Genomic DNA, 12,441 nt, shown 5'->3' on the forward strand with positions numbered 1-12,441 from the left:
TTCTGTTCTGTTCTGTATTTGAGCTTACTAGCAGAAAAATATGTACATGTACAATCAGACATTGCTGAACTTTATGGAACACCAACAAAAGTTAGGCATTTGGGAGACACACAATTGTTCAAACAATATATTTCTAAAATGGCTCCAATAAATCATCATAATAGTTAAAACAGGCAAGGAAATGTCACATATCCTGTTTCTGCAGATGATCTCAATTAAGATAAAAACTGGGATAGTTTCAGATCTGTCCCATTGCACATTCCGGCTTCAATTCGAAATTGTTGGCATAGCTCTGTTAGTTGCATCAATGGGACACAGACCACTCAATATCACTCCCAACAAGTGATGCTGTCTCTAGTAAAAATTACATTAGATTCTAAATTATGCACTTTTTAATTGCCAATCAGCAGCATGACTTAAGAGATTGTATTACTTAAGCTATTGTGTGTAACATGTACTTCATCAGTTGAACAAGTGAAAGAAAAATGATTGCCTGGGCAAAACTTAAAACCCTTAGCCCTAGTGTTGGGAATCGTTCCAGTTTGACTATCGATGATCGGTTCCACTCAAGTAACTGATTATCAATAGTAAAATTGTTTTTTACAATACCTTTATTGTAGTTTTATTCTTGTACAATAACTTGTAATCCTTACCTATACAATGACGGATCTAGAAGTTGATAACTATGAATCAACTGTCATGCTTAGGGTTATAAATGGACGGATCTAGAAGTTGATAACTATGAATCAACTGTCATGCTTAGGGTTATAAATGATCATAATTATAGATTCTTGGAGTTAAGGACTATAAATCAACTATCAAGCTTAGGGTTATAAATGATCTTGATCATGGATCTTGGAGTTGAGGACTATAAATCAACTATAAAGCTTAGGGTTATAAATGATCTTGATCATGGATCTTGGAGTTGAGGACCATAAATCAACTATAAAGCTTTGGGCAATAAGTGACCATCATGATGGATCTTGAAGTTGAGGACTATAAATCAACTATCATGCTTAATGTAGAATATGATCCTGGTCATAGATTCTGGAGTTGAGGGCTATATATGAATCAACTGTCATTTTTGGGGTTATAAATGATCCTAATCATGGATCTTTGAATTGAGGTCTATAAATCAATTATCAAGCTTAGGGCAATAAGTGATCATGATAATGAATCTAGAGTATCAAACACAGTTTTCAACAGTTTTGCAATAATAAAGCACTTGCTACTTGCACTCCATAGAACACATAAATCTAGGTAATATACATGTCGAGGTCCCTGTAAACCACAAGCAATTTTCTCCACATCCCTGAGATAACATCTCCAGCCCCTTGCTCACAATCTATGGCACTTTTCAGGCAGTCTGGAGCCAATTACCCGTCATCAGATCCATGCTAAACCGTTGTATCATAGCAGGGGTTTTAAAGATATATAGTTCATTTTGGGGTACAATTTCCAATAATCTTGAAAAATAACACTTGTTTTTTGGGGTAGCTACTTATAGTTAACAGAGTGGAAAATTTGTCTAACTTATGAAAACTTCTTCAAAACTCAAGCACTTTTATTATCCAGAAAATTGTAAACAAGTTCTATTATCACATTTATGTATTAAAATAATAAAAGAAGCCATAAATAAAATCTCGTTGCCAGTGGTCCTTTCTTCTTATTAACTCAGAATTAGATTAGATATGAAAAAGGAAAATTGTACACATAATGGCTCTGCCTCATTACGGTATACACTTTTACAGCAAAGGAAAACAACATCATTATTGACAACATAATGAAATGAACTTTGATAGAAAGCAGCAAGCAAAAGAAAGAAGAAGGATTTCTATTCAATTTTGTATACAGAACTAATTTATTTACATTATTTGCAGTAATTTGACATTTGACAATCATCACAAAACCCCACAACTTTAATGAAAAATGCTGGGGATAATAGACAACCACAAGTCAACATAATTAAAAGTATTTATGAAAAACCTTTCAAATTGAAATACAGTAAAAACAATAATCATTGTCATTCCACATATGATGAGCTCACTTCATTTTTAAAGTGCATAAATATTGCAATTAAACAAAACAGCGAATTGCATCCAAATTCCTAACAGAAGACATTCAATATTTAATGTTCTTAAAATCCACTTAACAAATCTTGAAATCAACCTCATCTATGTTCAGAACTATCAAAGGAGTTATGAAACCGATTTCATAAACTGTTTTAATTTTGATCGTTTAATCAGACAAGCTTTAATGTCCCAGTAACAATTCATGTTTCACAGATTCTGCGCCCTTCCCTAAATTTGCCATGAATTGGACGTGGAAAATGGGTGGCAGTTGGTGGAGTATTGGAACGGGTGGCACTTGGTGTAAAACGATGAAAAACAGAAGAAAATGGGACTTTGATCTAATTTTTCACCATTTTCCACCAAATGCCACCCCAACGTGGCAGTTGGTGGAGTATTGGAACGTTTTCCACCAAATGCCATGTGGCAAATTTTTCCACCAACTGCCACCCCAACGTGGCAGTTGGTGGAGTATTGGAACGTTTTCCACCAAATGCCATGTGGCAAATTTTTTCACCAAATGCCACCCCAACGTGGCAGTTGGTGGAGTATTGGAACGTTTTCCACCAAATGCCACGTGGCAAATTTTTCCACCAACTGCCACCCCAACGTGGCAGTTGGTGGAGTATTGGAACGTTTTCCACCAAATGCCATGTTCAGTTTCTTTGATATTTTTTTCACCAAATGCCACCCCAATGTGGCACTTGGTGGAAACTACGTGGCACTTGGTGGAAATAAAATCATGGGATTTATAATGAAGTATGCATACAACAACATAAGAACAAAAAAACAACAATTCTTTGCAGTCATTTAGTTTCATATGTACACAAAATTACAAAGGATCACAGTTGATGGTGAAGAGCTGTCTGCATTTCTACATTTGGAGAAATCCTGAAAACAGTTTTAGTATTATTTATTTTGGAGGTTTCATTTTAGCTATCATTATTCAAAATTTATTTTAAAATTACAACGTTAAAAACATACTCTTAAATATGTTTTTTCAGCTTTGGGCCTAGCCAGATTAATACCAAGTATTACAACAAAATGTTTTACCATAACAAAATATATAATCCAGACTTATACATTGAATCATTGCAAATATGTTTTACAAGAGCACTCCACTGTTGTATTAGCAATGACAATACAGGTAAAAAATTAATTTAACTACTGGTTTTGGTATTTTGAATATTGAAATGTCAATAACCTGTTTCTTTTCTTAAGTGATGCACATCCGGTTGTTGTTTTCTGCAAGTTTGGCTATACTTCTTCTGCTAAGAAGTCCTCTATTCATATTTGTTTCTGAAAAAGGGAACATTTTAATAAATCTGTTCAATATAACAGGGTTTGCCTCGCAGCAGAATGTTATTTGTTCTACAATTTGTTCTACAAATGTCTTTGGAAACATGTGTACACCAAGATTCACTTGAATATCTCTATTTTTTCAAAATCATGCAACCAACAACATGAATAACACTAAGGCTTTGTCAACGATTTTTCTGAAAAATACACACACCCTTTAGATCATATACATCTTCTACATCTTTTCTTGACTGTCATTTAATATTGTTTATCTCACCCTTTTTAGCACTTAGGACTTTAAAATAAGTATTATAGCTAATAAAATATGATAATACTATGAGGTCAGTCTTCATTTTAAGTTATTGTAATATTCAAATATTTACCAAATAGGTCTTAGAATCTTGTCCGAGTACATTGTCATCGTTATGGAGGGATTTGTCTGGAAAAAAAATGTGTATAACATTTCTTTATACATCTTAAACTTCATTGTACAAATTGAATGAAACTTTTCAAACTTAGTACATTCCTTGACTGAGTGTTTGTCATTTCTTTTGGGAAAAAATTGAAACATACTTGACAGTACATGCATAAAGCTTATCTCTTAGTCAAACTTTAAACAAAGACAAAGAGCCTAATATGTGTAAAATAAAAAAATAAAATGATAAGTCATGATCTTTTTTGGTTGTTAATATGATAAAAAAACAGTTACCTTATAATCAATCCATTTAATTAAACAAAACTGCACAATTTCTTTTTCTCCCTATTCAAAGTTCCACAAAATTAATGCTAGTAACTGTCAGAAGATTCAAATATTTTGAGGAGATTTTCCAGCAGAGAGGTCATTCCAAGTTTAAATCAAACATTAATGGGGTCCCTGTACCTTTGGGGAAATAGCAACAGAGAACATGTACACAGAAAACTTAGTTTAACTCATCATTATCATGATCATGATAATCATCATCACATTGTTGTTGTTGTCATCATCATCATCATCATCATCATCATCATCATCATCATCATCATCATCATCATCATCATCATCATCATCATCATCATCATCATCATCATTCATCATCAATAACAACATGTTGTTGTTGTCACCACCACCACAATCATCATGATCACTATCACCACCACAAGAGTCATCATAATCACCAATACCACCACAATCATCATATTCACCAACACCACAATGAACCACCAACAACACCACAATTGTCAAAATCAACCACCACCACCACCACAATCATCATAATTACTACCACCACCACCACCACCACCACCATCATAATCATCATCAATAGAACCACCAATATCAATATAAATCATTATCAATAGAACCACTAACATCATAATCATCATCAATGGAACCACCAACATCGTAATCATCATCAATAGGACCAGCAACATGATGAAGAGTAGTAGGACATGTAGTTATAGTAGTAGTGGGAGAAATTCCCAAAAGTAGTATTACCAGTTAAATAGTAGCATATGTAATGATGCTAAAACAGCAGCATGAACTTCAACGGCAACTGAATGCTATTCTTATTCCGTGATGATAATTAATGGTGAAATTTGCTGACTTCCATTTTACAGAACTCTTGAGATTTTCTAAGTCTTTTTTCACCAAATGCCACCCAAAATATTAACTAAGTTCATTTTTCCACCAACTGCCATATGAAAAATTAACTAAGTCCAACTTTTTCACCAAGTGCCACATGAAAAAAAAACTGAGTTCAATTTTACACCAACTGCCACCTCCAGTTGGGTGGAAATTTCATGGCAGTTGGTGAAATTCATGATTTTCCACCAAGTGCCACCCATTTTCCACCAAGTGCCACCCATTTTCCACCAAATGCCACCCAAATCCATGGCATTTGGTGGAAGTTGGTGGCAAATTTAGGGAAGGGCTGACCTTGCAATGTCTGAATATAAAAGAATTACGGTCGCCATCCCACTGTCATCAGTGTCTTATTTTTCGTCAATTATTATTTTTTTTATAAAATGTTAGTACACCCAAATAATCATAATTTGTGCCAATAGATGCATTTCATTAGTGATTCATAACATTATAAGGGTCTGTCTGGCAAAAGTGCTTAAATTCGTAGACAAATGGTTCGTAGACAAATGATTGTTTTCTATATAAAAAAATGGAAGCTCTATAATTATGAAAGTGATTTTTTAATATATAATTTGTAACTAATAAAAAACACTTTCATATCAAGCCATGTCAGGTATAACTTATTTCAGTAAGTTTGATTACATGTGAATACAAAATAACCAAAAAATTTTTTAAATGGATTTATGAAATGTGAAACACCTAGTTATTCCCTTATTCATTAAAATGTCTCCATTAATTTGTAGATACTTGAACTTGTATGTGTTCTGTTGTCAGATAAGAAGTAAAAAATGTGTATATAATGTAACTTGATAAAGACACACAAATTATGACGAAGCTATAAAATATTCAATAGTACAATTTTATTTTGCTTAATACAACATGAGAACCTGTAGACATTCAGACATCATAACAGTGGTTGAAATTAACACAAGCCCGCAAGCCCTGCACTGGTAAAATGCCTTCCGGGCTTGCTTAAATTCTGAATTTTATATAGCAGGGCTTGTTAAAAAAAATTGATCCGAAGGAATATTATAAGAATTCAGGCTTGTTCATCCCAAAGTCTAATTTCGATGACTGTCATAACACAAGCATTTTCATCACAGTGGACAAAATCTTTCTTCAGAATATGGTAAAAAAAAATCAAGGCAACTTTCATATTCATGATTTTAAGGCTCACTTACTCACTGCAGTCTACAGTTTATACACAGAAACATAATAAACAAAAATCAAGAGCAAATTGCAAATTAGGGACATTTTGTGTCAACCAGCCAGATCATCAGTAACTGCAGAATTATAGGGCTTTGTACTTTTCTGAAAACTATTTCAGTACATTTAGGAATGTCATATTTATGTACATGTATCTTTTGCAACATTTGACGAATATGATACCTTTAAAAGGGTGAGGACTTTTACTGATACTTAGGCATTATCAAATGACTATTAATACATGAATGAATCAATCACGTTTTACACTTACAGTTGCCTGGCATTGGTGTTGTGACTTTCATTGAGCTCTCAGGTCCCTCCCCTTCTTCATTCACCCCCAAAACCCGCACTTCGTACTGCTGTCCTGCTAACAACTGTCCAAAAATCCATGATGTGCGCTGAGGCGGAACATCCACATTGATCACATGACCATCTTCAGCCAATGGGTGAAGAGAGAGGCTGTAGCTAAGCAATGGTCCATTTGTGTGAATTGGTGAGCGCCAGGAAACAGAAATGGTGGTCGGGGAAGGAGCAATCAGACTGGTTATCCGGGGAGTACTGGATGGAACTGAAAACATTGGTGAACCAGTCTATATTTCAACAAAATGACACAACTTGAGAAGAATATGTATTTAAAAAAAAAAGAAAAAAACTTTATTTTATTTGAAATTGATCTGATAATTGTCATTTGACAGTATACCAAATGATTCACGGTATTAAGTTTCACTGGTAAAATTCAAATAAATTTACAATCAAAATGAAAATATTCAAGGTTTTACTTTAACAAATATCTGTATATTTACCACCAAATGGCAATGTTGTAACCGGCTTTGACTCTTCAGTTTCTACAGAATGAGCAGAGGTAATATGGAATGTTCTTTTAAACTGAAAAAGAACAGACAACATAGCTTTAGTGTTACATAAGGGGTAAAGCAAGCAATATTGACATAAGGACAGTGGAAACATCAGTTGGTAAAACCAAAGAAGTATATTGCCAAAACTTTCAAAAATGGTAAAAATGAGAGTGTCAAAGCAGGGATAGGCACTTTATTTCTAAATTGATGTGCTATATTGAAAATGGCCATGCTATTCCGCTATATGTGCATTTATTTCAGTTATAGAAACAGCATGTGTCAGTTTTAGCATGGAACTGAAACTAATGCCTTTTTATTGGCTTTTAAACAGTATCATTTATTGAAGACCTACAAAAATCTGTGTCCTCGTTGAGTAATGTAACACATAACACTTCCCTATTAGGGTATCACAAAACATTCCCTTTCAACTGACAATATTTATATATGACAAAGTCTGCTCCAATTAAGACCTAAGTAAATGGAGTTCATATAGATATGTTTAGTAAATTAATTTTAAGTTAATTAAAGCTGCACTCTCACAGATTTACCATTTTTACAACTTTTTTTTATTTTTTGTCTTGGAAAGAGCAAATGGAAGAGCGTTAATATCTACAAACCAATGATAAAAGATTGCTGACAAAAATTAGATTGCAGATTTTTATATTTAAGTTAAAAAATTGATGTTTTATGCATTTTTCTTAAACCGTTAGTAACGTTAGTAACGGTTTAAGCCATAAAACATTAATTTTCGAACACAAATATAAAAATCTGTGATCTGATCTTTTGTCAGCAGTCTTATATCACTGCTTTGTGAAGCTATGGCAAGGGAGTTGTGTTCTACTATAAGTTACAAAATTTTATACTAGTATTTGGTAAAGAGAGAGGCTTAAGCTATTATATTTTTAAAATGTTACATTAAATGTTTTAATGTTTTAAACAATATATATACTGTAAAAAAGACCCACAAAAACACCCCTGACACATCAATGACGGCATCCATGTTTAATAGGATATTTATGGTATATTATAACTTATTAATATAGAAGCGTCAACTTTTGCAGTTCTTACCTCATATGTAACAAATGGCAATAGGTTTGTGATGTTAACATTGCCGGAGGGAAGCACCATATAATCGTCATGGTTCTGCCAATCAGACTCGGAGTCAGCCAAGCATGTCTGTAGGGTGAAGGTCACGTTATTCTGCCAGTCTTCAGGCGGCCATGACAGTTCCACAGAATCATGGGTAATCCCTTTGTTTATCACATTTGCTTGCGGAAGTTTCCCTCCAATGACTGAAAAAAACAAAATGAAGTGAAGAAAATTGGCATCATCCTGGCCCCAGTTTCTTGTAACTTCTTAAGCATAACAGGCCATTAAGTCATAAAAAAAATCATAAAAGTTCAGGCTAGTAGTTGACAATCTCATTTCAAAGGCTGAATGAAGCTACATGCATCTGGGTAGTCTGCAAGGACTCAGATGTGATAATGGCTGAAACTGTCCAATCCTTATGGATTTCAATGATTTCACATCACTGCATCTTACAATTTTTATTGACATTCTCAACATGATATAATGTCATCAAACATATCCTTAAAAGCACAACACCAACCTTACATCAGGATTGTCTACTTGACATTTAAGTTTATAAAAGCTCAAACAGTTATAAAGACATTGATAATATAGCATGCAGAAATAGATATGCAAATGAAAATCGCTTTTTCCTTATGGGAATAAATGCCATTAGGTCGAGAACAAACCACATTTCTATAGAGCTAAATAATGTTTTTCCATTATTTGATTAGATCTGTTTGTCTTTTAAGATTTCTGTATACAAAATGCTCATTACATGTATATGCACCAATGTTTGCACTACATGAATGTATGTATGCACCTATGTCAGCCAATTACTTTATCGCTTTCATGGAATTATCTGCTAATACGTAGATGATGTGTCATTGTGTATCACTTATGATAAATTATGATCCTAATGTATACCCGTTAATTCAAATAAAGAAGTTTATCTGATAAAAGTCATTGACAGTCAAAGTCGTGAAAGTGGATGTCACCGATGCCCCCATCTCTGGTTTACTAAGTAGGTAAAGGGGCATAATCCAACATTAATTTTAGCCAGAGTGATGTGACTTTTAAAGCTATTGCATATTGTTATAATGTGTACCAAGTTTGATTTTAATATCATTAACATTAAAAAGTTTATATGTTAAAGCTGCACCCTCACAGATTTACCATTTTTACAATTTTTTTATTTTTTGTCTTGGAAAGAGCAAATTTTTGCTTAGATATCTTCAAACCATGATATAAGATTGCTGACAAAAAATCAGATCGTAGATGTTCGTAGAAAATTAATGTTTTATGGCATAAACCGTTACTAACGGTTTAAGAAAAATGCATAAAACATCAATTTTTGAACTTAAATATAAACATATGCGATCTTTTTTTGTCAGCAGTCTTGTATAACTGGTTTCCATGAATTTCCCCAAAAATTGGCTTGTTCCAAGGCAAAAAATAAAAAAAGTTGTGAAAACCTTCAATCTGTGAGAGTGCAGCTTTAAAGGCAGTATTAAAGGTTCCAAGCAACATCATCACCCATTGCGAATGGGTATTTCAATACATTGATTTCTTTTCATCAAGAATGATAAGCCTAATGTCAAACATTAAAAAAAAAGATTGGACAAGAGTTACGTACATCCAACTAGGTCCTTGTAGTACTCATCGAGGCCCCTGCTGCAGCCTTGAATACAGCTCTGGACCTGTCATGGACAAAAAGTTCAGAATTAAAAAATGAAGGGGTAATAGCTAGAAGGTTTAAAATGACAATAAATAAATAATACTTAAGTCTTTTCAATCTCGTAATGTTTCCAAAAGCACAGTGAAGCATACTCAAATACAACAAAAATATACTTTATAATATTGTGTTAGTCTTTTGTTAATTACCATTGACTAATACTTCCAATGACCAAACAATGTTGTGGCTTTTTTCTTTAAAAATCTACATGTTTTGTCCATGTATAAGTAGTTGGTAACAGTAATTGGACAATAATTAATTATTATAGGTACTATGTTAAATATAATTTATTTCTTCAACACTGGGCGCTGAGACTGTTTGTTATTTGTCAACCTTTATTATCATAATGAAACTCAGCATTCAGCATGAATACAGTTTAGACAAAACAAGGCATTTGTTTTAATTATTTCTCCAGATTCCCCCGCAAATAAAAACATAATTCTTAATCAACATAATTAAATGGAGTGTTCTTGTTAATTTCAGTTTTTTTGCAAGCTACCAAAACCCATCCAGAGGAAAACATCGCTTACCAACAAATGCACCACATTATTCAACTCTGTCTCGGATTTTGAAGAACTCTGCAAATTCAGAAAGAAAAAAATAAACATACAAAAATATATTCTGTACGCGTTCCCTCGATTGGTTTTATCAGGTCAGACATAACTATTTATTACTTATAATACATGAGGATAATCTTTAAGAAGAGGATGATCTTTATAAGCTTTAATAAAGTTCTTGTGTTGGTATTGAATTTATGTTGTCAATTGTATTTCTTTATGAAATAAGATTGTCTAAATCACGCATGCATATGACTAGGCTTGTATTGTCATTAAAATTAGAAGTGACTAAGAATAGCCGAAACACAAGAAGTGCTACTTGTAACTGATTTTAACTACATTTGTATGAAAAATTCCATTTTTTACTACAATTTGGCCAACAATAGCCTGTTGACTAGCAGAATTGTGCTCATTTTAACTGCTCGTACATGATTCAACTTTAAGCAATTTAAATACATTCAACTTTAAGCAATTTAAATACATATGTACCCTGATTAAAGTTTATTCTGCCTATTTTTGATATCTTATAACTCCATTTCACATTTGCAAAAACAGCAATCTTCGCAATACCGAAAGTTAAGTGCAGAGACAGTACAAGTATTCCTGAAGTATTTTAGGCAGCAGGTTTTGGCAGTTAATCACTGTCTTTCACTTCAGACAATAACAATATGTCATATGCACTTAAATTAAAAAGAACATAGACAATAACAAATTTCAAAAAGACTGCATGAACTTGTAAAGTTCATAACCAACAGAAATTGCTGCAACACAATCCATAACAAAACACGGAAATGTCCATACATCATTTTATATTAACCAACTCCTTTAATGTTTTTTGGTGAAATAACATTATTTATCTCACTGTAATACCTTATCGTCAATTAAGCGCAGGTACCTGAGTACCAATATATTTAGTGGGAAAAATGCCAGAAAGTACCAAGTGACATTAAAATATAGAAGTGGCATTAAGGGGCAATACACTGTATGATGTAATAGCGAAAAAAAGAGAAAATTGTCGAAAACTAACATAAATTTGGTATAGCTGTGTACCATGCATTGAAACTAACAAACTGAAGTACTTTTTAGATTCTTTTTTTTTTACAATTATGATATATATATATATCAAAGAGTAAAACATTTTATTAAATAATTGTCCTGAGATTTGTTACAGAAAATTTTTATAGTCCCTTTAACCACACGATTATTATACATTTAAAGGAGCATAATCAACATGACATAGTATAGTATGTATAGTACATACACATTTTATAGCACCTTGATGTAACCATGTCATTTAAGCTCACATTTAAGCATAACTAAGATTACTTTTCATTTGACAAACAATAAAAAACTCCCTCCCTTGAACAGTGGAGGAATGCAATATATATATATATATACTAGCACATGGAGAAAAAAACCCATACCTTTCATTCACCTCTACAGCATCGACAAGACTCAGGTAATAAAAACTAAAAAGCCCAAAACATTAGATGGTATTTTTGTATTGGCAATCGGGTACCCAAATTGTACCAGGGTAATGGCCAAAAACGTACCTGGCCTGCACGTAGATGTCCATGCCTTTTGGATTTAAGGTTGAATTCTTAAAAAAGAATTGAATTTCAGAGTAATTTATATCAAGAGTTGTTCCACTAATGATTGCAGATCATTATATAGTGACTTGTGGTTGATCTCCGTTATCACTCAGTTAAAATAAATTTTGAAAATCAAAAAATATCCACTAGATGTTACCCCAATGGAATTAAAATAGCTCTTCTGGCCAGCCTGCAAATGTTTATTTGCACTTAATTTTAAGTGAATGTAGTTAAATTTACCATTGTAAATTTAAAAAGAACAGGACTCTCATTTGTTTATTTTAATTTGTCAAAGGTTCAAGGTGGAAACTGTCAAATCTATCTATCAAGCCATGTGAATGTTTTCTGTGTGAAATAAACATTATTGGCTTATCAGATGGCAATCTGTGACCGGGGATTGGCCGGAAATAGGGCTGATATGGGGGAGAAACATAAATTGG

The 12,441-nt window shown here is 33.0% G+C and overlaps 1 protein-coding gene across 3 annotated transcripts in view; it reads right to left on the reverse strand.

Moving 5' to 3' along the window:
• The window catches only part of LOC128238242 (proto-oncogene tyrosine-protein kinase ROS-like), a 79,249-nt gene that overhangs the window by 56,724 nt on the left and 10,084 nt on the right, over positions 1 to 12,441 (reverse strand). For all 3 annotated transcript variants that reach the window (XM_052953931.1, XM_052953930.1, XM_052953933.1), the window contains exons 4-8: positions 10,383 to 10,430; positions 9,754 to 9,817; positions 8,118 to 8,341; positions 6,999 to 7,080; positions 6,467 to 6,763 (exon numbers count right to left, since the gene is read on the reverse strand). In XM_052953931.1, the coding sequence (XP_052809891.1) occupies positions 6,467 to 6,763; positions 6,999 to 7,080; positions 8,118 to 8,341; positions 9,754 to 9,817; positions 10,383 to 10,430 (715 nt within the window). The remainder of the gene's footprint in view (positions 1 to 6,466; positions 6,764 to 6,998; positions 7,081 to 8,117; positions 8,342 to 9,753; positions 9,818 to 10,382; positions 10,431 to 12,441) is intronic.

This window comes from Mya arenaria, chromosome 6 (genome assembly GCF_026914265.1).
Source record: "Mya arenaria isolate MELC-2E11 chromosome 6, ASM2691426v1".
NCBI lineage: Eukaryota > Metazoa > Mollusca > Bivalvia > Myida > Myidae > Mya > Mya arenaria.